The sequence below is a fragment of the Porites lutea genome, chromosome 1, assembly GCF_958299795.1.
Source record: "Porites lutea chromosome 1, jaPorLute2.1, whole genome shotgun sequence".
Classification (NCBI taxonomy): domain Eukaryota; kingdom Metazoa; phylum Cnidaria; class Anthozoa; order Scleractinia; family Poritidae; genus Porites; species Porites lutea.
In genome coordinates this window covers 42891317-42919041 of record NC_133201.1, presented here as the reverse complement: position 1 = coordinate 42919041, position 27725 = coordinate 42891317, and the positions used below count along the sequence as shown (strand labels likewise).

The window sequence follows — 27725 nt, the reverse complement described above, 5'->3', positions numbered from 1 at the left end:
TCCTATAATACTCCTTAAATCGTATTAATTCAATATGGCCGCCGTATCGGTAAAAAGGTCTATTATTGCTCATCAAATTTGCAGCGTGTCGTCAGCGCGAGTGATCCGTGTTATTCATAGAAGTTTGTTTCACTCTTACGGTAGGAACTAGTCTGATTATTGTGTTACTGTTTCTTTGCAGGAGTCATGATGTGACTGATATTCCTGCTGTACACAAATCGCGCAGTTCTTCGACCGGAAAAAACGTGGGAATCGCATTTAGCGTTGTATTTGCTGTTATTCTGGTTGTGTTTTTAGCAATTATTTTCCATAAACGATCCAGAAGGCAAGTCTTTTCTTTTCCTTTCAATACTAAGATCATGAAGTCAGTATATGTCACTGTACCTCATAAGGAGCTCATAACCCCGGACAGAGCAAATCTATTACTAGGCCTACGTCACGGCGTTTTCGATGACAGGTTTATTTTTAGATTCATTTTATCTTTTTTTTATCTCGAAAATGAAAGGTTCGCTCCTTCGATGAGCGCATTCGAAATATAAGAAAAAAAATAGGTAAACTAATCGTCATTAAAAGAAAAACGTTATCAGGTCTTAATTCTGCAGACTGCTTTGTGGGACTTAACAAGAAATTCTAAATTCGCGCCAAAATCATTCCACTTATAATAAACTGGTCTGCGAATACTCCATGTCGTGATTACGTGGAAGTTGCTCGCCCCCGGTTATCGGCTCCTGACTTAATCCACTGCAAAGTTCACCAGTTGTTAACCCTTTAAGCCCCAATATCCACATATCCACAAATTCTCCAAACTGATCTCCATACATCTCCTTTAACAATTAGTTGAGAGAATTTGATAAAAGATCAAAGCATTTTCTCTATGGTTATCATTTTATTAATTCTCATAACTTTATCTCATGACAGTGTATGGATATTGTTAAGAGAAAATTGTTGTTGGTCACTATTGGTACGTAAAGGGTTAAAAGAATAAAGCATTGGCAGTCTAATTAGTTGATGTTAGGTGTCCAGTACGGGTTCTCTCGCAGCCATGTCAGTCGTGTAGTAAAAACCAATACTATGAATGCAGTAAGCTTAGTCGGGTAAATTGTGAACTACACTCGTCTATAATTTTACTTAGTTTGAGTTCTATTTTTTCGTTATCGCAGGCATTCTATAATTTCTTGTGTGCGGTGGAACTTCAAGAGACATATTCTTCGCCAGGAAATAAAATATCCAGTGTACAGATATCAGAAGGTATCATATTTTAAAATAGATAGTCCACATGGACATTTTCGTTGTTTCTTCTCTTGTCTAGCAACCAAGAGCAATGGCATTTGAGAGCATGAAAAAGTACTTTAAAATTGACACTATCAAGAGAATTGAATTTTGAAGTAAAGAGCTCAACAGCTTTCATTTCAATGTGAGCAATTCTGAGATTTATCTAACAAAGGCAAAAGCAAGAGCAACAATGTGCAGTCTTTGAAACAGCATGATAGGAAAGTACTTCCTCAACGCAAAGAGATACATTCGGCTAGAATTATATCAAATTATTTAAAAAGAGTTCTTTGAACGCAGCCAAAAAGTTCAGTATTAAGGTAGTTTCTGTGCCTTTCAGCCGTCCATCTCTCTCAAAGCTTAAAACTACGGTGAAAAAAAAAAAATAAAATAAATTAAAAAACTGGGAATGGTTTCAGAAACCTCAAATAGGCTCTTGTAGCTGTTGATTGTGCAAACCATGCAAAGTCACTCTGCCGAGACTCTCCCGGTTGGGCTGGGAATGGAGATCATTCAATTGGTTCCGGCCAAATTGGGGATAGCTGATTAGCCAACTGATCCTTATTTGTAGCAGGCTATGTTTAAAGAACTCTTCAAAATTTCTATCATTAAATGTGTTATTAATAAACAGAATAGTGGAAAACTACTAAGGCCCGGTTCAGACGCCGCTCCACTCATGTGCCGAACCTAACTGATGAATTAAGTACGGCAAAAGAGCGGCGTCTGAATCAATTTGGCATGGCAGTTTTAGTTTGGAACGGCAAAAGCGTTAAGTTCGACAGAGTCTGTCGAACTTTTGTCGAACTTAACTTAGGTTCGGCACACGGTACGCCGTCTGAATCAGATGTCGCGCCACTGTCGCTCCAAAGTCGAACTTATTCAGTTAGGTTCGGCACATGAAAAGTACGGCGTCTGAACCAGGCCTAAGCTAGCTATGCTTCGGTCTTTACAGCTTAATGTCACAGATGACGATGAAGTAGATTCTCTCATCAAGGAAGCTGAGGGTAGTGATGAAGAGCAAGATGACGACGACGACGACGACGACATTTTACCATTTTAGCGTAGAGAAACTGGGATGCAGATCGCATCGCTGGCTGTCACGTTTGCGGACACCTAATCTTCAGATGCGTGGCGATCTGGCGTCTTACCATTCAAGAAGAGAAGAACCGCGTGTGCAGGGTCATATTTGCCCTTTTGTCCTGTGATAGGGTAGAAATTGAGCGCAAAAGTAAATAATTTCGATCAAGTAGACGCGGACCATTGCAGATTAGTGTGCATGCACATAATTATTGCAGAGACTGAAAGCAACCTAGTTGCATTTTTTCCCATTGGTGGTAGTTTTCTCTCTTAAGAATATTCACAGTCGGTAATACGTCCGGAATGCAAATTACAAGGTAGTGCGGCGTTTTGTAATAGGAAGTTGTACCCATTATGCCCAAAATTACGCCGGCATAATGTATCTAACACTAGTGTAGCTGGTTAGGACATAAAACGCCTGCACAACAGGAACAAAAATTAGGCAAAATGAAAATGTTAAATTTGTATTTAAAATTAGGGAACTTTTTATCCCAGTCTAATAAACTGTTTTCATAAAAACAACTGTTTCTTCAGTACTGAAATTTTGGATCAATTAACTACCCACCTACCCCTCCCCTAAGCCATCATTTTGCCCTAAGTGAGAAATAAGTGTTAATGTTAGCTTTGGGGAGGGGTAGGTCGGTAGTTTCCCAGAAAGCTAAATTGATCAAAGTTTTGGATCAATTTAGGTTTCTGGGAAACTACCCACCTACCCCTCCCCAAAGCCATCATCTTGCCATAACTGACGTATAAGGCGATATCGTTTTTAAAGTGCTTTTGGCAAAAGAAAGGTGAGAGGCAAGAGATATTAAAGGAAGTAGGCCCCAGGAGTAGGTGGTCGGAACGTAATGGCCAAGAACCCACAGATCATAGAAGAATGTGGTGAGAGAAACGAAGAACAAAGTCTGTCGCGGTACACCAAGCACGATGAATCTTATCTTTATTATATTCTTCGTCCTAGCTCTACGGAACAATGGAAGTATAGTGCGTAAATTTTTTTCCTGTTTATAATGGTCATCTGCTGATCATTGTAGCACTCCTATTTCTGGCTCACTGCTTGCTGCCTGTCATGGAAAAAACGAGCATTAAAACTATAAAAAAGATAAAAAAAATAGTATCATATTGAATAATTACCATTCAGGACTGTGGACAAACGATTTCTATACACACAAAGCGGCGAGATAGGAACAAGATCTGGAACTCGAAATGAAGAAATATGATTTCTTTATTGTAGTTATGTATCGAGATATTTCCGCTAATCAAGCTAATACTTGATTAGTCTAAGAGGCAGCGTGGCCGAGAGCGTCGGACTTGCAATTCGGAGGCCCCTCGTTCAAGTCCCGCCCTGACCGCTAGCTGGATTTGTTCACGGTAGTTCCGAGTTCAAATCCTTGGCCATGCTTGTAAATAGCCAGCTGGTTTGCCTCCTGCCAGTTGGGATTCTTAACCCTGTTGAGTTCAATTTGAATTAATTGTTTCAGGCATTTGCTCAGCCCTACTAGCGTTAGTGCTATAAATACTGCCGAGGGTAAATAACAGAATTATTATTATTGTTGTTATTATGCTTGTTGACATAAAAATGAGGTGCACCTACAAAATGGAGTGTGTTTTCAATAAACTTAAAAGTTGCAGTTTTATAGTAAAAATCGAGTTAAAAATGCCGTGAAAATGATAGTTTATGCGGATAAGGAAAGGGAATATCTTACGAGGAAGGCAGTTTTCCCATTTTTTGTCTTTGTCATAGTTTGATGTGGTGGCACACCAAGGCATCCACACCCAGTCAGTGATGCATTTGTAATGTTTTTCTCCTTTGTAAATGAACGGAAACACACAGCATTTGTCATTCTTGGTCTTCCAAGGGCAGGCTACAAAACAAGAGATCGTACTGAGTCAGTTTAGCTCGGAATGTGAACAGGACTCTTCAGGCAGACTACAGAGAGACTTTGCGTTAAATTGTTTCGCACTAGTTTGCTTTTTCGATTGTGTTATCAGAGCTTATCAGCGTTGGCGATGTGAAAAAGCCCCGTGCTTCTCTTAATCTTTGTTATGGGGACTAACGCGAGTAGTTTGGTGCTACGCAGTTGTTAAACACCACTGGCCTAATTTGCCTGTTGCAGTTAATAGTTGGAACTTTAAGTCTGGCACGCGAGGTCCATATGCGCATACGCATAATACATACGCATGTCAAGGATTCTTCTACATTCCAAGTGGAGCAGTGGCTCGATTTAACGAACAGTAGAGCTTAATTAATCAGGCTCTTGATGAAATCACCTTCGGCTGGCTATGGGAAAGATCCTGTTTTAGTCCAGACTGTAGCTTCATTAAGCGGCTAACGTTGTCTCTTTAGTTTGTTAATAAGAAGCGCACACAAAAATGATGGTTGGCTATCTCATTCCTGCGTTTTGGTGCTGTTCACACCTGGCTTGACATTTTCCGACACCTGGCTATGACATGCTAGTGTTTTAGTCAAACCTGGCTTGACATTAAAAGACGATTGCATGGTTATAGACGAGACCGTAACACCTGGTATGCCATGCCGGTGATTTGAGTTGGTCGAACAAAGTTTACGTAAGTTTTGGCTTAAGGTCCGACCGCTGGCTCACTGTATCTCTGTAATCAGTTTTTGATAATTAAGAGTAGCAATTACGTGATGACTGATCATGTTGGTTACCTAAGTGGTCTTATGATAGGATGATTGGCTCAGCCTGTCTAGGAGCTCAGTTTTGATCGCGCCTGAGCTAAGCGCCTGATTTCTAGGCTATACATGTTAGTGAAAGAATGTCACGTGGTAACTATTGAAATCTTTCTTACCGATGGCGCCTCCGTATATTTCTACCCGCATGCATGGTTTGTAGTTCCATTCCACCGGGATAAAGCGAATAAAATGTGCGGTAATTGGACGATTTAAATCATGTTTAATCATGTCACCGGAGTTAGTGTTGCCTGTGAACTCCTGCAAGGGAAGAGGAAGTTAAAATGTGTGCTAACTATCTGAAGAAATTTTACACCTATATAAACCAACAAACAACAGCCTCCAATACATGGGAGGCAAGCAAACCAAAAACCTTAACAAACCACTTACGCACACGCACAATTTCATGTACACATACACAGACAGACAAAAACTAGATATCCACTTATGTTAGGCCAACCTTCTAACAAAAGATGAAACATACAAATAATCCAGAATCTTAATAAATGAAACACCGGTATGCAGGTGGTGAGGAGCTGGAACTCGTATTCAAGAGCCTGCCTGATGGCTGGGCCTAAACTGCATTCAGTTCGGATGGGAGCATCGATATCTTCTCCTCACTTGGTTTAGTCCACGAAAGGGGCCCCAGAGTGTTGGCCTGTATGTTACCCAACTAACTAAGCTAAACACTTGGCTTTTAGCGAACTGTACCCTAACGGTTCCATTTTCAGTGTAAGTGGTGAAATTCTTGCCGTCCAAGGAGAACTGTAGTCGATATTTCTTGACCCAGTCTGTACTATGGAGAGGCGAGCCCTGGGTAGCGACAGCGCAAACGTTGTATCTGGAAGGAAACTCGATTTGAACATAATGATTCTTATCGGGGTTTCCTAGTGTATTAGGGCACCATACTCCATCCTCGTTGTCAAGGCGACCAGCCTCCGGTCGGAAGGAGTGAAAGGGTTCCTGCCATGATGATGCGACAATATTCTCATCCGGGATTTCTTTGCTGTGCATTCCGGTTGGATGGCCACGACATTTCACGTCTAGTTTAAGAGATAAAAGTTTATAACAGATTGAATGCACCTGAGGACAGTGGTCTTCACATCCATTGTGTGAAAAGAAAGACAGCTGTATTGGTGACCAAAAGTGACGGTTGAGTTTTGAACAATGTGACTGAAGTAAGACCCGCTTTTTTTTCAGCCTTCCAGGGAAAACAAGTCGAAGAAATGTCCCCCAAATTGAAAAGGAAGTGGAATCGCCTTAAGCGTTACATTTTACCCAGGGAATTCTAGTACTAGTAAATGGCCAAGAAATTTTTGCACAGGCATTTGCTCCAACTAAGACCAAGTAAAGTTATGGATTAATACGTCAAAAGCAAGACTTCAAGAGTCGACAGAGAAAATTAAAGTCGAATTCCAGGAGCTTTACTCTCATACAATGTTCTTTTTCAGCTGAAACGAAAAGATAATTATGACTCAGTTACGGACATCGAGCACTCTTCTTATTCTAATCACTATCCATGGGCTGTAGACAAGCACCGACAACTTCTGTCATCCTTTTTCGGGATCTGTAATAAGGGCGTGGGTGTTCTTTAGGTAGATTCTTTGGACGTTCATAAGAGCATGGACGCATATTCGAGGGAGTACTGTATAAAGAGCTTTAAAAAGTAATAACTTGCGGAATACAGTTACAGCATTTTACCTTGACAACGGTAGTTTGATGTGTTACAGCGATAAGTGTTCCAGTATTCGTACTAAAAAAGGAAAGTAGAAACGGCAAAAACAAAATATTACTGAAACGGTTATTGAATGCAAGCAGAAACGGTAAAACGGTTAACAAAAACGTGCAGCTTGTTTTGCAAGATTGCTACAAAACGAGTCCGAAAGCGATGTTCCTCTTTTTACCACCCGCGTTCAAACCTGTTAACAACCTGAGTTTTTTGCAAGACATGTTTGATGCGGTAAATAGCTCAACTACGCTTTTCTCCTGGTTTTGCAGCAGTGTTGCATGACAAGTTACACGCATGTTTTTTTGTTGCCCGTTTTACCGTGCCTTTAAAAGAGTTATGATAGTTTGACACCGCAGTAGTCTACTTGTCCGGGAGTTTACACGGAATAAAGCGAGAACAATTAACGGTAATGTATGTTTACCATTGTTTTCCATTGTTTTCCAGTTTGGGTAGCAAACCAATTGGCTTCCAGCTTCCGAGCAGATGCTACATGACCACAATTAATACATGTTAAAATTTATTCTTTACGTTCGCTCGTCCCCCAGATTTTTTAACAGTATGAAGTGCTTATATTAGATTTTATAAAATAACGAACTAAAGATAGTACGCGCGTTCTGATTGGTTAAAAACCTATGGTTAATAGTGCCGGTAAACTCATAGAAAAATTAGAGTTATTTTATAAAAGCGAAAGACCACACTTTCTATGGGTTTACCGGCGTGATAACCCACTGAGGGTGTTGGGAGAACACTCGAAAAGCTTGTAAATCACGAGCCGAAGCTTTTCTCGTGTTCTCCCAACATCCCGCGTAGGTTATCACGCCGGTAAACCCATAGAAAGTGTGGTCTGTTGCTTAATTATTGTATACATGTAGGCACCAGTGAAATACCAAGTGAGCTTTTGCGTAAAAACACGATACAGCACTCTCCTTTGGGACACCTCTATTTATGGGGGACAAAACTTGGTCCCGGGAAAATGTTCACATAATCTTTGTATCTGTTACCTTTATTGAATGGACACCTCTATTCAGGGGAAAGGGACACTTTTTCAGGGTCCGGAAACCTGGTTTAACCTCCATTCAGGGCACACCTTAGTACTAAAAAGTGACTGACCACCAAAAGCGTTAAACAGGTTAGGCGTTCAGATCACTAGTCAAAAACGGCGACATGTCGCCGTTTTTGCCAGCTTTCACAACAAGAGCTATCTCACTTAAATCGATGTACTGCACTTGCGGTAATTCAACACACAATATCACAGAGATAATATAATCATGATATTTTTATACATTATCTAGCTGCTTGAAATAATTAGTGTAGAAGATTCCGAGGCAGAGTAAAAAAAAAAATAATAATTTGTTGGTTAATTATTAGCAAATCCCAGACCAACCACCATTCAAGGGACACCTCTATTCAGGGGACACTTCCCTTGGTCCCGAGGGTGTCCCGTGAATAGAGTTTCCACTGTATCTTTGTACGTGAAAAGATCACCGTTTCTATGGTTACATAATAAATCGCGCCTTTCTCTGCAAAAAGGCAAAAAAAAAAAAATAATAGTGAAGTGAAATGGTTTGGCATTTCCTATTGGTGTTTCAATTAGCGGAATATTCTTCATTTAACTGAATGGAAGAAATTTTGTTGCTATGTCAAACTCATTATTACTGTTTTACATTTAAATCAATTTTATCGAATAAACATAACTTAGAGCAATAGTTTAATAAATGCAGGTGTGAAATTATGGCTCACAAAAAGATTGAATAAAATGTTAGTCGTACCTACACTGGTAGCATGATTTTAATTAGTTAAAAGCAAAGACAGTTCTATTGTCATTCGCGTAAAAGCCGCCGCATGACGATTTAATCAACTAGATAACTGCGTGCTTCCTTGTAAGGCAGTCTATTGACCCAAAAGGTCCCCAGGGAAATTCCCTGGGCCTTTTATACGCCCTAGCAAACAAATTCGCCATCTTCTCGCAAGTCTACTCTACAAAGGGCAAGTAAATTTCCCCACCCTCCTCCCCTTCAGCGGCGCTGGTAAATTTCTCTATCAGCTCACCCTATGCCTTCTGCAAAATTTTTCACCCATAACTTATCTATCAAGAGGCATACTGTGGCTTTTATGCGAATGTGAATTAGTTTACTACTTTAATTCTTTCACCCTAACAGTGAACAAAATATGAGAAAAAATCACCGATTTTATTTTGAACAATACTGAGAAAAAATTAATTATGTGATATTACAGTCGAACCTTCAGCAAGTGACCACCCAAAATGTGAAGACTTAGTGGTCGCTTGTGGAATTTGAACCACAGGGGGTCATTTGCGAGTTAGATCCTATATAATGGGACACTCAAAGCGGTGGGTATGTACATGAAATCTTTACCAAATCTCTACCAGATCTACTCTTTAAACGAGAGAGTTTATTGCACGCTGTTTGTAAGTTATAATATGAGTAGTTAAACGTTGTCGCTAAACGTTTTTCGTATGTTTTGAGTAGCATAGCACCAGAAAAGTGAACATAGGGGTAAAAAACAATGGGTTAATAAAACTATGAAGAAATTATCAGCATAATCGTCGATATCCCACAAAGTGGTTGTAGTCTCTTACGAGAGATGGTAGTCTACGAGAGGCTGCAACTACAGAGCTTTAAACGTGAAAATCTTGGTGTTTTGGATCTGTGGTTTCTTATGAGAGGTGAATGCGTAGGCGGAGAGGAGGATACACAGCGCTTCTACTGCATTGGCAAAGAGATTTTACTTGAGTTTTCGTTCCATAGGATTTAGGAGCGGAAGGTTTTGAGTAATAGATCAATCTTCTTTTGTTCTGTTTTTAATTGTTTATTATTATTATCATTATTATTATTATTATTATTATTATTATTATTTAATAAAGGATGTTTGCTATACTAACCGACTGCTCCGATTCTCCAAACTTTTCCACCACTTCTTCAAAATCACAGGATTCCTCCCCGTAACACTCTTCGTCAATATTGTCGTCAAAGAAACGCTTGTAAAAGGACGAAGCCTCGTCCTTGGTTAAGACCACGTCTTGGGCCCGTCTCGAGAAACCTGTATTGCAACAATATTATGCATGATAGTGTGACCTGTCATTTTAAATCAATTGACGAATTTCAATTATCTAACACCATTCTAACCGGCTGGGGATGTAAACGAAACATTTTTTCCTTACCACGGTGTTGCACATTATTGACTCAGTGATAGACTACAAATTGCATCTTTGTCTCCAAAAATCGGAAACCCATCACAATCTAGTGGCGTTAGTAAATCACACATTATCTACGGTGAAAACAGGCTTAAAATCTTACAATGAACTAACCACGCTTGGTAGAAAGTTAGCCGGTGTATAGTGCCTGTTGCAATCGTCCCATGTTCTCCTCCGATAAGAAATAAAAATATGCATAAAAATAACTGAAAGTCATAGTTTACTACTGAAGGGAGGAAATTATTAATTATAAACTCAATTATTACTCATCGGAGTTCCCATTAACCGGGCATATTCTTCAAACATGTTGCATGAACGGAAAAAACAAGGTTGGCTATCATATCGCATAGAGCTAATACTGCAGTTTGTTACTCTGACCGAGAAGTGCTTGATATAGCTGCACGAGATGACTGATTACAGTTTGATTTATGCATTTGAAAAATACTGAGCTACGTTCTGTTAATGCTTCAATAAAGAAACGTTATATAAGGTTATTGCAACAGTTACTTAACTTACTGAGAGAGTTGTGCAAAATAGACATCAGGAAAATGACAATCCACATGGAAGACATTTTTGATGAACAAACTGATGAATGTTGCTGCCTTTTCTTGGACCTGTTAGTTTTGGCGCCTGTTCTGCAAACCGTTCGCGCGAATAACAATTAATCGCCAACCTTCAATTAAAATGGCAATTAAACGTCAGTGAATTGTAACTATTATCTATCAAAAGGCTGAATGCAAATACAGCTGGAAAAATAACTTGCTAATCACTGAATGGGCTACAAAATAGCTAGGTACGCAGAATCAACATTTACATAGAAATACCAGGTATTGCAATATGAAATTTTGTTCATTCATGAACGAGGACGTAAGTCTGAGACGCGATGTCATGGCTTGCAAACAAGGGAAAAGTAAACTGGAATAAAATATTAATTTCAAGGCCTTGTTTTGACTAAGAATCATTATTTTGGCATCATAGTTTGCTACTGTTGAGAACAAAACTGTTTCTTAATTAAGCCGCAGAAGAAGGGTCAATTTTGTGGAGAAAAATGCTGTTTTCTGAACGTAGTGTCAAAAACAAACACACATTTAAAAAGTGGTTTTCATCTACTATTTTGGATCGAATTGGAATTAAGAAAAATTCTTTTTGAGAAGAGGAAATAACCTCTTGGAGCAAAGGGGAGAACTCAACCCACGTACGGCGATGTTTCTGTCTGGAATTCGAACCTGGGTAACAAGGGTGTGAATATATTAACTTGTAAAAGCTATTTTGCCTTACAAACAGTCTGAACTCACGTCGATTCTTATGCAAAAACTGTCTTTTGTTGCACAGTCACCTGTAACATCAGCATAGAACTGACATTCTTGAAACACACTTGCTAAAAAGGGCTAAAAACTCTATCTAATTTGCTGGTAAACCTTCATGATTTAGAATGATAACCACAGCTGCAATATTTTGCTAGGGAAAACAAGAAATACATACATACATACATACACTTTATTGATGCTCCCTAAGTGGGCTTTTCAGCTCAATAGAATAAAAAAAATACAAATATATAAATTAATTGAGAATGTAAATACAATAATATTATAATTACAAAATATATATCAATAATATAATATATCAACTTAATAAAACATTTGCAAGATGACGTCTAAAATTCCTGGGGCATTTTAAGGACTTAATGTTATCATTCAAGGAGTTCCAGAGTTTGGCTCCTCTGAAAGCAAAGGAGCGCTGCCCTGTTGACAGGCGACATAAAGGTATATCCAAAGCACCAGATGATCGAGTTTGTCTATTATGGACTTGAGAACGTGATTTAAACATATCAGCAAGATAGTCTGGAACAAGCTTGTTAATACATTTGTGCATCATAGTAGCGTCATTTAGAATGAGTTTCTCTCTAATAGGAAGCCATTTCAATGATCGCAACCCATCCGAAATATGGTCATACTTTCTTAGTCCCAGAATAATTCGCCCAGCAAAGTTTTGGACTTTTTGTAACTTGTCAATATTGCTGCTGCTGGTATTACTCCAGACAGTTGAACAATATTGGAGTTTACTAAAGACAAATGAATTTATTACTAACAGAAGTGTTTTCCTATCCAGGAGGTGCTTGATTCTGTTAATTTGGTACAATTTAAAAAGGCATTTAGAGGCAATCTCAGTGATATGTTGGTTATAACTGAGGCGTGTGTCGAGAAGAACACCCAAGTCCTTAACGACAGGCACAGGTGTTATTTCCTTGTCAAAAAGTGTTATACTGAATGATGACAGTTTCTTTAAAAGTTGTGGTAATCCAACAGCTAGAACCTTAGTTTTGTCCGGATTAATCAAAAGAGAGTTTTTACAGCACCACTGAGATATTCTCGTAAGATCTTCGTTTAAGGCGAGGATGGACGTGGGTAATTCGGCAGGTGAAAAGGACAAATACAATTTACAATCATCAACATAGGAGGCAGATAGACAACGTTTAGGAACAGAAAGGAGGTCGTTAACATAGATTGTAAACAAAACCGGACCTAAAATAGAGCCTTGCGGAACTCCGAACTCAAGTGGGAGTACTTTAGAAACTGCGTCACCAATTCGAACGCACTGTTGTCGGTTAGAAAGGTAACTCTGAAACCAATCCAACGCACCCTGGGAAAAATCGAGATTTTGTAGCTTGGATAACAAGATGTCGTGTCGAATACTATCAAATGCTTTAGACATATCTAATAAGACCATGATGGAAACTTTCTTGTTATCCATAGCCTGGAGCAACTGATCTGTAACGTACAACAGAGCTGTTTCTGTCGAGTGAAGCTTTCTATTTCCGCTCTGATGTGCTGCCAGTTTATTATTTCTAATTAGATGCTCCATAAGTTGTCCATGTACCAACCTTTCAGTGACTTTTGAGACTATTGGTAATAATGAGATGGGGCGATAGTTGTTAGGGACATCTGGATTACCGCATTTGAGAATAGGTGTAACCTCTGCTGTTTTCCATGCACGTGCAAATGTGTTGGTAACAAAGGAGTTATTCACAATGTGGGTAATTGTTGTTAGCGTACTGGGTAAACTGTCTTTAAGAATTCTAGAAGATATCTTGTCCATTCCAGGAGCTTTGTTAGATGGTAGGCTTCTAATCACCCTTTCTACCTGATTTTCCGTGACTTGATGGAGAACGAATAATTCGGGGCTAACGTCGGTGGATATGTGTAAAGGAGTCGGCACATCCAAATTTACATTAAGTCCATGATGTAAAGATAAGTCCCTGGCTTTTTGAGCAGTAATACTGCCGACGGAAGTGAAGAAATCATTTAATTCGTTAGCTAACCCAGTGGGATCCTCAGAAGCCATAAAACTATCTTGTTGTTTACGTGGTAGACACCGGTTAATGATTTTCCAAATTGAGTTAGAATTTCCATTGCTATCCAGGATCTGAGTCCTGACGTGAACTTTTTCGGCCACACGAATCTCCCTTTTCACTTCTTGACGAAAAAATCTGTATCCGTTCCAGTGGAAAGGGTCATTTGTTTTTCCCGCAAGTTTGCGCCATTGGTCGCGCGTTCTCATTAGTTGACGAATTTCTGGTGTTATAAAGGGGTTAGGTTTAGATCTAATTTTAACCCTCTTGACTGGAGCATGTTGACTTAGTACTTCCAAGAACAGTTCGTTGAATACATCAACTTGATCGTTGAAATCGTCAAATAGGCTTATTATGTGAAAAGGCGCATATGACAAATCACGTAGGAAATTGTCGGCGCTGTAATTAGTATAGCTTCTAATAGTGACGTAACAGGGCTTGATCCTTGGCTTTTTTAACTTCAGCGAGATGTAAACAAGATTGTGATCGCTAATAGTTGACATAAGGACGTCGTTTGAAGCAATTAGTTTCTCATTCGTGGTCATCACAACATCGATTAACGATTCCCCATTCTCCGTGGCTCTGGTTGGTTTATTGATTAATTGGGTGAGGTTAAAAGTCGAGCAAAAATCGTTTAAAGCACGGGATTCTGCGTTATCTTGAAGGAGGTTGCAATTGAGGTCACCCAATATAATGACATCAAGACCTGACAGGAGGGATTCGATAAGACTGTTGGCAAGATCATCTATAAAATTTAATGGAGTACTCGGTGGTCGATATACTGTGCAGATGACGAATGACTTATAACAGCGACTTTGCACTTTTAGCCACAATTGCTGAAAGTTATTATCAGAAACTGAGGATACATTCTCCAGTGATGAAACTTTGTAGTTTTTCTTAATGTAAACACATAGTCCGCCGCCAGGTTTGTGCGGGCCACGGTCCTGTCTATACAAAGTGTAGCCTGGAATATGAATGCTCTCGTTGTTGACTGAAGAATCCAGCCATGTCTCTGATATCGTAAAGATGTCGAAATTATTTGAGACAACGGAATCCTTTAGCAGAGTGAAGTGTTCCCTGGACTTCAAGGAGCGGATATTTAAATGAGCAATCCTGATGTTTGACTTCGTGTTGCAAGGAAAGCTAATATTTGTGTTCGTCGATGTAGATGAAGAATTAGAAGTAGAGTTTGGTCCAGGATGTGGATGAATGTCGCCGCTAAGATTGTTTTCCAGGAGAGATGGGTTAAATGACGCTGTTCCGTTAGCTGAGTACAGAAGCCGTCTTCGGGGAAACCGCCTTCGCTTCATTCTTATGTACCATGATTTCAATCCAAAATGGCGGATTCGGCAAAAACTACTAGGATCGAGATAAGACATCGAAGAAGGTTCTGGGGCGCTTCCCGGTGTGTCAAATCCATGCCCAATTGAGGAAAACCGCCAATTAGAGTAGTGGCTTAGATTGTTCAAGCAGCTGAACAGTAAAAACACGAGGAAAGTGAACATAAGAACGGAGCTAAAAATTAGTTGACCGACCGCCATCGCTGACCGCTGACCCCAAATAAGGTGACTCAAATAAGGTGACTCAAATAAGGTGAAACGAAGAAAGGTTTTCAAGTGAATTCCAGACCGATGTAATTGGTTGTTATGTTTCATCATGTTGCTATGCACGGGATCTTCTTATCAAAATTCGTCAGATTTGAAGATGCCGATTTGTAATTTTGAGTAATTTGCACATGCAGTTCATTCTTGCTAGGTGGACATCTCGCTATTATGGGCTAACCTCATTTAAATCTTGTTATGAAATAAGTACTCTCGGTATTACTGAATTTCAGACACTTTCTTAGTTCTCGTTCCATATCACAATTTTGTAACTACAACACGCGTTGGAATGGACAAAGAGCGGAATCTTGCCATATTCCAATACGAACTAACAATTTATCTATCCCTTTTCTAACAATTAACGGAATGATTATTCGTCGTATCATATTTGTATTCAGCTACGATGGCTCTGTTCCGCATCGAACAAAGTTCTTGTAAATGAGAAAAAAAAACATATGTTTAAGCTACATATACTTGCAAACAGGTGCAGCAACTCCCAACAGTGTTGGTACCTGCAGTGCATCCTGGGAGGAATACAACCCGTAAGACCTTGAAGACCATATGTAATGCGCTTGCATGGCCCCAACAATGTTAGTCTCACTCTCATGACGGGCTTTCCTCACCAAAAAAAATTATGCAAATTAGGCTAAGGGTAGATTGAATCTACCCATGGCTTATGATTAACTGAAACAGGAGATCACAATTCGCGCCTTCATGCGACTGAGGTGTTACTTTGGAATCCTCGGTAATTACTTTTTTCGCACTTGCCGGGATCCAAAAACACTCGGCGTGGGAATCACGAGACGTGTAAAAAGACATTTCTTGATATAATAAAAAGGTTTTCCAGATACGGACACGCATTTGTTGGCTTTACTCGCGCGGAGACACACGTCAACTGTTACTTCTCACGCGAAATAGTATTCAAGGCATGGCTCTACAGTAAAAAAACCCCGCTCTTTATTGATCGCACAACCATAACTATAAAAGGCGATAGCAAGAGAAATAACTATCACTCGAATGGGATAATCGAAGATCAAGAACCAGACCTAAACGAGAGCGGGGTTTATGTCTATTACTAAAGAGAAATTGAAAATGAAACATAAACTCTTTGCCGACTCAGAAAATATTACGAGAAGCTAAAGTTTACAACCCGAGAAACATTTTAATGACGGCCTAAAATCTATTCTTGCGGGAGGAATGAAATTATTTGCAATTATGTTGATCGAACAGTGTACTCTATTCTGTCTATTACTGTGTAGTCGGCAGAATCATTATACAAAACGGCGTCAGCAACGAGGTTCGATGTGATAAATTAAGTACATTTACTTACCTGTGATCATGATAAATTAATGTTTACTCAATGAGAATGATTTAATCTCTGAGAAATTACGATTCCCGAAACAGGAACATTTGGAATTCTTGGACATCAGTAACTACTACCGACTTATAACAGCTTCATTTTAATAGCGACTTGATTCTGAAATAATAAACCGTGAGATCTAACGCAAAGCTCAAAGGGCACAGCGAAGGGAAGGCAACCAGAGGGTTTGAAGTAATCTGGTGGCCCAATCTTTTCTCCGGCACTAGCCACGGGAAGTTAACCCTAAGATTCTATTTTGCTAAAGTAATGCTTTGATTTATTTCACGTACGATGATTGACTCGGTTGTGTTTTACAAACGCATTTTTTTGAAACCCAAGCTTCTTAATTAAGCCACAGAAAGGAAATTTTTGTCGTCGATTTTCATTGACAAAATCAGTTGTAAGAACTAATAGACATGTGAGTGTTATAACTTTTCATTTGACGTTTTACAGTACGGATAGCTCGGTAACAAGCGGCAAGATAATTTCATTTTTACGTACATATATTGGCATCGTTTGAAACTAAAAAAGAATACTAATAATAAAAACGTTTTGATGGTGGTATCATGATTTTGGTTAAAACAATTTCGTCACACTGTGTCGCTGAAAGTTTATCTCAGTACCCAAGCAATGATTGTAACTAAAGTAAATTCTATGTGAATTTCTGAAAGAAAACTAAAGCAAATCAGTGTACACTCCATCACCTGCTGCATATAGCCCTGTGTCAAAGAAAAATAATTATAAATCACTCAATAATGATGATGTTCATAATAATAGTAATAACAATATTAATAATAATAATAATAATAATAAATAATAATCCATCATCAGATAACAATAGCCAATAAATGAACTGACTACCCAAGAGAAACAGAACCAGTTAGTACTACAAAATAAAAATGATAAAAATTAGGTTCTGTCATCAGACAACAACAGCCCATAAATGAACTAACTACCCAAGAGAAACAGAACCAGTTAGTACTACAAAATGAAAATGATGAAAATTAGGTCCTGCCATCAGATAACAACAGCCCATAAATGAACTGACTACCCAAGAGAAACAGAACCAGTTAGTACCAAATGAAAAGGATAAAAATTAGGTTCTGCCATCAGATAACAACAGCCCATAAATGAACTGACTACCCAAGAGAAACAGAACCAGTTAGTACTACAAAATGAAAATGATGAAAATTAGGTCCTGCCATCAGATAACAACAGGCCATAAATGAACTGACTACCCAAGAGAAACAGAACCAGTTAGTACAAAATGAAAATGATGAAAATTAGGTCCTGCCATCAGATAACAACAGCCCATAAATGAACTGACTACCCAGGAGAACAGAACCAGTTAGTACTACAAAATGAAAATCATGAGAATTAGGTCCTGCCATCAGATAACAACAGCCCATAAATGAACTGACTACCCAAGAGAAACAGAACCAGTTAGTACAAAATGAAAATGATGAAAATTAGGTTCTGCCATCAGATAACAACAGCCCATAAATGAACTGACTACCCAAGAGAAACAGAACCAGTTAGTACTACAAAATGAAAATCATGAGAATTAGGTCCTGCCATCAGATAACAACAGCCCATAAATGGACTGACTACCCAAGAGAAACAGAACCAGTTAGTACAAAATGAAAATCATGAAAATTAGGTTCTGCCATCAGATATAACAACAGCCCATAAATGAACTGACTACCCAAGAGAAACAGAACCAGTTAGTACAAAATGAAAATGATGAAAATTAGGTTCTGCCATCAGTGCCATCAGATAACAAAACAGCTCATAAATAAAGTGACTACCCAAGAGAAACAGGACCAATTAGTACAAAAAATAATAATGATAAGAATAAGGTTTTGCTATCAGATAACAAAAGCCCATAAATAAATTGACTACCCAAGCGAAATAGAATAATAAAGCTAAATGTTTTTTTTTTAATTGAAGTGATTTAGAAAACAGAAATACCTCACTGTATTGGGAACGATTTGACTAAAAACAAACTTACCTCAAGTCTAATATCACTAATATGTATCTTAAGTCCGTTTTAGTCTGACCTCTACCTTAAAGAAAAACAGAATTTACAAGGCCAACCGGTGGTATGCTTTTCTGGCGAAGAAGACTAGTGATCAAACGCACGTGGAAGCGACATACACAGTAGCTGACATCCTGTTGAATTCCACTACGGCACAGGCCGATTTGGCAGGTTCAAGTTCCCGCGTTGCCACGTCTTTCGTCAGGAAATCTCCTAAATATTTCATTTCTGGAGAAACCCGTCGGACGGACTCCACATATTTCTTTTTTGAGTGCATACCAATGTTTTTGGGGGTTGTAACCCTCGACAGACTTGAAATGGCAAACGAAGGCTCGATCATACCTCACTTCAAATTGTTTCGAAATCAAAACCACAGCGCTTTTGAACTTTGAAAGTCCCACCGAGGTAGAATATTAATTAATTAGTAATAATTTAACACTGTTACATCGCATGATCCCTGCCTGACCCTCAAAAACAAAAACAAAAATCGTACATGATCGCTGCCGTCCATTCATTTGAGCGGAACTGGAAACAAGTTTTGCGGTGCCTTGTCACACACGTCCCATCATGTCACACGAGGGATTTTCTGACTTCGGCACTCGAGTATTTATTAAATATTTGCGCATGAAGTATGGGTCGCTCCTTCAAAACATTTATCAATGTGACAAAGGAAATATAAAATGCTTTAACGTAATGTCTTGCCTGGCGTGCCCCGTCCAAATCACCGGCAGTCCGATCTGGATTTGTTTATGTTTTACAGACCAACAGCAAGTCTAAATTAATGTAAATTACTTTCTACGGGTAGATGAAGCGAGCTTTTATTTTTAAGATACATTTCGAATGATCAAATCTTTTTACAGTCAAACCAGGTCAAGCGTACCCCCCAAGAAGCCATTAATGAATTTATTATTCAAAAGTTGAATCCGTTTCTAGTTGTAGATTTCAGATTGATCTCTGCATTCTTGTATGTGTAATGAGCCGTGAATTCACACGCGAGGCAGTTATGAAATTTCTACCAGCTCCATTTTCCTGAAATTGATGTAAATGTCTTCTAAGAAGCGTAATCCATTCAAAGATTTCCAGTCTCACCAAATACAGAGAAGTTCTCGTAAAATATTCACTGCTCATTACGCATGCAGAAATGCCGCTTTGAATTTGACACCAGTTACGGGAACGACTAACGAATTCATTTTTCAAATAATCAATTCACTGATAGAATCTTGGGGGGTACGCTTGACTTGGTTTGACTGTAATTTTAAACAAAAAGGTCACGTCGCAAAAAAACGGTTGCGTGGGAGGCTGTCTCCTCGCCTTAATTGCCTCGCGCTCAAATGACGCGTCTCTCGCGGATACTTGGCGTCTGGTTTACTTATTATGTTCCGGTCTTAATTAATTTTATGACGCCATGCAAACACCTTTCTATCGCGTACCAGGGCATCAATTTACGGCGCCTGCTGAGATTTTTTTTCTTGAGCAAATCTCCTCATAGCCTTTTTTTGGATGTCACGGGAGCGTTGCGTGACATCCAAAAACGGCTGCGAGGAAGACTACAACAATGTTGAAAGAGCTGTGAAATTGGCTTTAACACTGTTGCGCTACGCTTCGGCGATCACGGAACAAACGAAATGTTGGGAGTTGTTGGCTCAAAAGTTTGATCGTTTTCAAACCTTTCCCAACAACTCCCAACAACACGCTACATGTAACATTCAAAATGTTGGGAGATGTTGGCCAACAATATAGCGTCCGTTTGCACGGGGTTTTACTCCAAACATCTTTGGCCCAACAATGTTGGGAGTTGTTGGCTCAAAAGTTTGATCGTTTTCAAACCTTTCCCAACAACTCCCAACAACTCGCTACATGTAACTTTCAAAATGTTGGGAGATGTTGACCAACAATGTAGCGTCCGTTTGCACGGGGCTTTACTCCTTACATTGTTGGCCCAACAATGTTGGGTGTTGTTGCATCCGTTTGCACGTAGCTTAAATGATTTTATGTGATTTCAGTCTCATCAAGCTTACTGCAAATTTAATAAAGTTTAAATATATTAGCTTATGTTATTGAAGTATAAACGGATTTATTAAGTACTTCCAGTATTACAAACATGATGTTTAAGCTAAAAATCCAGCTAAGCGTTCATTAGTTATTTCCCGCTATTATCACTCTGTTGCTACTTGAACTGCAATGGTCGTTCCATTCACGACTTTGGCTCGAGGTCTTCAGCTGCAGAAAAAAGAGTGATACGAGATTAACTACAAAATAACAACACCAATATTCTAAGCTTGAAGACATAATCGACGTACAGCTTCTACTACTAGTTGCTATAGAATAATCCTTATTAAGAAGAAACTAAACTTCATTTTGAACGATGGCGTCCTCAAGAGCGTTAAAAAACAAGACCAGCAGCTCATCTGGCTGAAACGAGAACGACAGCTCCGGGTCTTTTGCGAGGACTTTCTCAGGAAACCATAGAGAAAAGTTTCGTAAAAAGAGACTATAGCCTCAATTCCACCGTGGGTATAGGCTCGATTACCAGCCGCTGTTCGGAAAATGCGCGTCAAGGCGGAAATAGAGCCTGCCCTTAAGGCATGGCAAACGCAAAATCGTTCGCCAAAGGCTGACGTCAGTTACATCACATCATTGGCAGTGTTCATCGAGGCCCACTTTTCTTTCCATTTCAATACAGGAAGGACTGGGAAAAGCTAGTGGCCGACTGCGATGTAGTCAGCTGCTGCTACTGCTGCTGCTGATAATTATGGGGATGTGTTTTTTTGTCGATAACATCCGTTCGCACAATGTAGAGGGAATTAAAACTATGGTCAGTTTCTGCCAGGCAGGCTATGGTCCCAAGTTAAGGATAAAAATGGTAGAAGATTTCATTATTGACCTAGACTATGCACGAACGCAGGTAGCATTATTAAACAAACCTATCCTCACTTGATTATACACGTCCCTTTTTCGTATCATCTGTGCAACCTTTGGAATTCAAAGGCCTGTTTACATGGAGGCGGGAACCCCAGGTAGGCGTGTTAACCCGCGGCGCGTCACCCTGCCTATCATGTAAAAGTGCTCAAATTAAAATGAAAGATTATATGGACGGGCGGGTTACCCCACCTATCTGAGGTCCCCCACCTCCATGTAAACAGGCCCTAAGTAATGTATCTCAGGGCAAACTTGAAAATCACTTTTCCTTGAACTAATCACGTACGTTTTGCAGCCCTACTGCACACAATGTAATGTAATGGTTCAGTATCTAACATGTCCTTCAACATACCTAAGCATTTCCCCCATTGACCGTCGTTATCATAGTCGTAAGTCGTGGCACACCATTTCCTTCCAAATGAGTAAGATGTACAGGTAAACATTCTCTCGCCTTTGTAAAGGAAGGGAAATACGCAGCATTTGTTGTCTGTTGTCCTCACTGTGCAGTCTTAAAACATGACATAAAAATATAAATGACTGGTCATTAACTATGCCACATTTATTACTACCGTTAAAACTGAAGACTCACCCGAGGCCAGAGAAAAGCACTACTTCGCGAACGCTGTTTGAATTTAAGCTGGACGGATATTTCCCTAAGTTCGGATAAGGATGGGGCGAGAAAAACATCAATGAATCTATACGCTTACCCGGACGATGATTCAACTGTTACAGTATATGTTGTCTGCAGCCAAGGTAAGTTAGTACTACTAATTTGAAGGCAATATTCACAAACCCATGTCATTGGTATTCCGCAGATATTGCTCCTTTTCACTGTTGTTTTTCTAACTTCATTTTGGGGTAATTTGAATATAGAGCTTATACGCCAATCATATTAGACTGCTCGCGAATTAAAGAACTCTACTGATAGCGGTGAGCTTTATAGGTTGACTTACTGGCGGGTTTTCCGTAAACCTCGACACGCATGCACGGCCAGCTTTTCCATTCTTTGGGTAGAAAACGAATAAACATGGCTAGAACAGGTCGTTCCAGGTTTCGTTTCACCATATCCTTGGCATTCGTATTTCCAAAAAATACCTGTTAAAATATACAAGAGGTGTCAATTATGCTGAATTCAGAAATGAAATGGGCCTTATGACAGAAACATGGTTTTGTGTGAAAATAAATTGACAAGTCTTCAGCGTAAGTATAAAATAGCGCATTAAAAGCCAATCAGTAAAACGCACAGAATAATTCTCTTTTTATTTAACGAATTTCGTTGATGTTCCGTAACCCCTCTTTAATGTGAAGCATGTGGGACAGTAATAAATTAAGAGGAACGTGTTTATGCGCCACTTAACAAATCGACATTTTCCATGGTCTATAATCTTATCGACCATAGAAATGGCTTCAAATCTTCAAAATTCAAGTGTAACCACGAGCCGCAGACGAACCGTAGACGAGTGGTGTAACACTGCAAAGTTTTGAACATTTTGACGTCATTTCTGTGGTCGATAAAATATAGACCATAGAGAATTGTTGTCGATTTGTTTTTTACAATATCATTGACAGTTTTTTGCGTCAATTTCCTTTGAAGTTTTCGGAAAATCGACCAGTTATTGTAAAAATTGGATTGCATGTACTCCCATACGAAGATGCCTTTTGAACTGGAAAAAAACCTCAGTCTAAGTCTCTGTACATCTCGAGCATCTTACAGCGGTTACCACTAACACGCGCCCTCGAAGGGTTTTTTCTTTGGTTCAAACCTGCGTTTTGATGGACGTCAATCAACCATTACCATGGTTTTTCACGCGTTGGCCTAGAGAAGATTCTTTCTCCGTTTCTTGAGCACTCGGAAGAATGTGTCGGCGTTTCAGCCGTTTTTGCAATATTTTGCTGCAGGATCTGACACTGCTTCATGTCAAGATTACGAGGAGAAAGAATTTGTTGAGTGTTTCTCGGAGGAAACTCAAATTATCGACATATATATTTACACACTGTAAGTTACAACCACATAAGCTTTCTCAATCGCTCGCAACTCGTCTGAGTTCTTGCTAGTTCTGGTTTCTATTTGATAACATGAAGAATGATTAGTAGTAAAATTCATTTTCGAAAACAGCCTCCATTCAGAGGAAACTTTTTCCCTTTTCGGTGTGATATATTTTGTTTCTTTGAATTTATACTAGCTTAGCTTCTTGGCAATTCAGTCGTCCATGGTTCCCCTGTTTTCATACATCAAATAAATAAACAACCTAAAAACCGTTACGTAAACTATAGAGAATGTTTCGGCTATTTCACTCAGCTCTCAGAGACCTCGTTGTTTTAACAATGTAATCCTTCATCTTAATAAAATAATTTAAAAAGCCGTCGTCGTTCGAAATTATTCACCTTTCGTTCAGCGATGAGGGAACCTTCTCTGTCAGAGCGCGTGGAAAACCATGGAAACAGTTGATTGACGTCCACGAAAACTCAGGTTTTAAACAGACAGAAAAAAAACCCTCAAAGGCGCGTGTTAGTGGTAACCGCTGTAATAGGAACACGTGCATACTTTATATTTATTTGCATCGCGATTTACCTTGTTGGTTCCATTTTCTTTGTATGTAACCCAGTTCTTTTTGTCCAGTGAAGTCTGAATCTCATATTTCGTCACGTAATCTGTATCATGCACAGACGAACCTTGGGTAGCTATTGCGCAGACTCCGTGACGTTGAGGTAGTTCGATCTATATAAAGGTAACAAAGGAAATTTAAAAGGAGCAAAATTTCTAAGTGTCTTAGAAAAACAAAAAACAAAGCAACTGAATGAAATCACAAAAATCTACAAGCTAACAAGCTACATTTTTGGGAAACTCGTCCACTCGCATGGTTATTCACGCCCAAGTTGATTCCCCACGCCCTCTAGTCAGGTATTAGCCTTCTACTAATTACAACTGGAAACAAAACAACCTTTTCCAATCCCGTTTATTCTTCCAGCATACAAGATGAAACTAGTCGAAAATAAAACTCAAATAACGATAGTATTAAGCCTAAAGTCTTTGTCGTAATAAAGTTCAATGGTTATGAAGCGGTTTGTTAATTTTTGTTAGCTCTTTTGGACTTGACCGTGGACAAAGCGTTCAATAGCATTGCCATCATTTAAAACTTGCTAACCAAATAGAAACATCGAATTAATTTACTTAGCCACAGTTGTGCGGAACTACATTAAAAGAAGTGTGCGAGCGAGGTCTAGGAGCTTTCAACATCACTTCAGCAACGTTGTATTCATCTATGCTTGGCCCCATTTAAGGCAATCCTAGTTCCGGAATCCGGCCGGAAATATTTTCTTGTGGAATCAGGAATCCTGGGCTTTGGAATCCGAGTTCAGCTCAAGGAATCGGGAATCCCACTAACGACTGGAACCCACGACCCAAGTTCTACTGACAAGGACTCCGGACTAAAATCCGGAATCCACATCGTGAAATCCAGAATCCAAGACAGTCTTGGATTAACTTACATAGGGCGATATGTTATCATACACAGTCTCATCTACTAAGTATGGCCCCAACCTGAAGATATGGGTGTTTGTCTTCCTCGTTTGATTTTGGACACCACGATCCCTTGCGGTTATTCAGTCGTCCTTGAGATGGAAGGAAATCTACGTATGGCGAGTACCAGGATGAGCCGTAAATTCCTCCTCCGGATATTTTATAGTTTTCCATACCTATCGCATTTCCTCGGCAACCCAAGTCTAAAAGAGAATTGACTCAGGGTTATATGGTGAAGTGATAGGCGCATAAAGGAGGACAATCAATAATCCGGGCTTTTTTTTTTTTTTTTTTGGAAATAGAGACCTTATGATTCGAGGACGAGAATGACAACAAGTACGAGGTTTGACTGAATTTTTTTTCGCATATTCTCAAAAAATAGACGCCCCGGAAAGCTTCATTGTATTTTTGATTCACTGAAAAACTTAGCTCCGTTTTAAGCCCTCTAACATAAAAACCTTTAAAACCTCTAACATTTGATAACTTGTTTCCGCCACTTGGACATTCTCGCTAAAACTCTTTGTACCATGACGACGGCGATCACGTTTTCCCGCCAAAATGACGCTGGTTCACGCGAGAGCACTAATTAGTATCGAGTGAATCTCGTACTCGTAGTCGTTCTCGTCTTAGAATCTAAAGGTAGAATTTTTAAACTCCTAGCATACAATCTCAGAACTACGGCGTTGAACTGTAGGTCTGTTCTCTAGATTATATCCTTGGGCTTCTTGAAATAAGCGATCTCGATGGGCATCGCTGGAGTAAGGATTTTCGCATTGCCTATTAAATTAAGGCACGCACTAAACGACTCATCAATTTGATTATTTTGGAGGTCAAACTAATGTTTAAAAGTCGTTCACTTGTGAAACAAACCTCAAAAGAGAAACCATTTTATCCCTCAACAGCTGAAATACCATTAGGGCTGAAAAGAGCAGTGCACAGCTCTTTGACCAAACCATGGGCTTAGATCTTAAGTTAACCTGACGCTATTTCCCTATATTCCCCGGCAAAAACAATAAAGAATCGAAAGAAATATTACCGTTACAATCCTTCTTGAATTTCTTGCATTGGTAGGTATTCCAGTATTCATACTATAATGACAAAAAAATTCTAATGAGTTTTACAAAACAATTATCAACTTATTACATGACTGAATCCTTGAGCCGACCTCGTTCCCAGGGTTCTCTCGAGAAAGAACCCTGGTTGCGGCTGGTCACGTGCCTCCAAAATCTGGGAGCGAACAAGATTTGCGTCATGGGAAGGCCAGGCCAATTTGTTGAAACATGAAGATGAAAGAATAAAAAATTGCATGTATTTCCTCAGTTCACGTCATCTCCAAGTAACACCTTTGTTGACCAAGCTTGCTCGGTCAGGCAATATGGCTGGATATTGGCCTTTGTCCTTAATTACCGTTTTTTGGTCTCGAATTCGTCACGGTCCATTGAAACGCAAAATACAACTTTGCTCATCCAGATTTCACGCTCGAGTCAATAACGCATATCAAAATCTATCACTTTGAGCCGCTACCTATCTCGTATGTATAGCTGGTTCAATAAATGCTGCTTTGGGCATTGGGAATTGGGCAATAGGAAGCTATTGTTTGGTGGTCACTCAGGCAAATTAAGGCATGGTTTGGTATGCCCAAATGCCCAAATACCCAATGCCTAATTGCCAACATTTATAGAATCAGCTTTATAAGGTATCTCACGCATACGTCAGTACTTATGTACCTGTATACCGAAACTGTTTATTCATATAAAACTGCCACACTGATTCTTGGCACTACAATTTTCTTTTACCCTCTTTAAACGTCGCACAAAGAGCCTTAGTTTACTGTCTGTTTCCTCTTTAGAAAGATAAAAATTAACAGAAAATAAAAGTGTCCGACGATGTAGACCTACCGTCTGTTCAGAAGAACCATAATGGTCCACAACCTCACCAAATGTGCAGTCCTCTTCGTAACATTCGTGATTGATACTGCTCTTTAAAGCGCTAAAGAAGTTAAATGCATCTTTCTTATCCAAAACTATCTTCTCGCGTGACTCTCCAAGCAATCCACCTAATAAGAAGGAGAATATTTACGGTACCGAGAATCTGAAGCCTGCGAGCACCACTCCGCCACCAGAGCTCCCCGGAGAGCTTGCTCGCAAGCCAAGAAACTGAAGCAAACCAAAACAATGATCATTCTCAATCAGGTTTATTTATCATTGACGCTATTCGGTGGAGTGTTAAAACCAATCATTCGTAGTTTTTATTAAAGTCTGCTCAAGGACGTCCGCAAGCCCTTTTCACTCGATTTTTACTTTAAACGTGGGGATGGTACAAGGTCCTATCTCGTAAGCTTAAAAGCCCAGTAAATACTTCTTGATAAAGCACGCGGGAAAAGTAAGAAGAGCGGACTTGGAGATGGAAAGCAGTTGCGAGCGAGGTTTTGGCTCATCCTGAACAAACTTTTTGCCCGAAACTAGGCTTTTTTTATGGTTTACTCGGCGCCTTTTTTAATGTTGTGGAACATTAACAACATAATTTTACCTACCATGACATGAACATGTTAGGGCCAGAAAGACCGTAAATGACAATAGCATCATTATGCACATGTTAATATCGGCCTGCAAGTTAACAATATAATTATTAAAATTATTATTTATTTGGGCGCCAAAAATGTTTACAGAGACCTTAGGGAGAAAACTCAGTAAGATAACCTAATGATGCGTCCAGTATATATCGTTTTAAACGGGATGTTCTGTGCTATGATTTGTGCAGAAAATAATATAATTTCCATCAATTCGTTTTTAAGTTTTTGCCCAATGTAGTCTTTTTCAGACTACACAATTAATTTAGACTTTGGCGCAAAAAAACCCTTTTTCTTAGTTAGTCGGATTTGTTTTTTTAAACTATTGTTTGACCATGAATAGTGGAATAAAAGCCAGTTCCACAAGAAAGAACATTATTTGTCCCCT

The 27725-nt window shown here is 39.3% G+C and overlaps 3 protein-coding genes across 3 annotated transcripts in view; 1 reads left to right on the top strand and 2 right to left on the bottom strand.

Annotated features, from left to right (window-relative positions):
- LOC140951630 (cation-independent mannose-6-phosphate receptor-like) overlaps positions 1–2895 on the top strand; it is a 63170-nt gene extending 60275 nt beyond the window's left edge. The window contains exons 34-36 of the mRNA XM_073400929.1: positions 182–325; positions 1161–1248; positions 2222–2895. Coding sequence (XP_073257030.1) covers positions 182–325; positions 1161–1248; positions 2222–2329 — 340 coding nt within the window. The 3' untranslated portion in view covers positions 2330–2895. The remainder of the gene's footprint in view (positions 1–181; positions 326–1160; positions 1249–2221) is intronic.
- A 374-nt stretch (positions 2896–3269) lies between these two features.
- LOC140938657 (contactin-associated protein-like 2) lies at positions 3270–10646 on the bottom strand. The gene is made up of 7 exons (XM_073388157.1): positions 10498–10646; positions 9670–9827; positions 6740–6791; positions 5750–6081; positions 5158–5299; positions 4053–4211; positions 3270–3410 (listed from the first exon to the last, which is right to left on the bottom strand). Exons 1-7 carry the CDS (start codon positions 10550–10552, stop codon positions 3397–3399), a joined length of 912 nt encoding a protein of 303 aa, XP_073244258.1. The 5' UTR covers positions 10553–10646; the 3' UTR covers positions 3270–3396.
- Positions 10647–20378: 9732 nt separating this feature from the next.
- On the bottom strand, positions 20379–27396 carry LOC140938646 (discoidin domain-containing receptor 2-like). Its single transcript, XM_073388149.1, has 8 exons — positions 27302–27396; positions 26667–26824; positions 25805–25856; positions 24790–24971; positions 23821–23967; positions 22202–22343; positions 21601–21756; positions 20379–20549 (listed from the first exon to the last, which is right to left on the bottom strand). Exons 1-8 carry the CDS (start codon positions 27360–27362, stop codon positions 20524–20526), a joined length of 924 nt encoding a protein of 307 aa, XP_073244250.1. The 5' UTR covers positions 27363–27396; the 3' UTR covers positions 20379–20523.
- Between the last annotated feature and the right edge of the window lie 329 nt (positions 27397–27725).

Excerpts from the sequence above, each read along its gene's own strand:
- LOC140938657 (XM_073388157.1), bottom strand. The coding sequence starts at position 10,552 with ATGTCTTCCATGTGGATTGTCATTTTCCTGATGTCTATTTTGCACAAC. Across the intron at positions 9,828-10,497 it reads TATTTTGCACAACTCTCTCA|GTTTCTCGAGACGGGCCCAA; the intron begins GTAAGTTAAGTA and ends GTTGCAATACAG. Across the intron at positions 6,792-9,669 it reads TTGGAGAATCGGAGCAGTCG|TACGAATACTGGAACACTTA; the intron begins GTTAGTATAGCA and ends TTCCTTTTTTAG.
- LOC140938646 (XM_073388149.1), bottom strand. The coding sequence starts at position 27,362 with ATGTGCATAATGATGCTATTGTCATTTACGGTCTTTCTGGCCCTAACA. Across the intron at positions 23,968-24,789 it reads ACAAACACCCATATCTTCAG|ATCGAACTACCTCAACGTCA; the intron begins GTTGGGGCCATA and ends ACCTTTATATAG. Across the intron at positions 22,344-23,820 it reads AAGAAAATGGAACCAACAAG|GTATTTTTTGGAAATACGAA; the intron begins GTAAATCGCGAT and ends ATATTTTAACAG.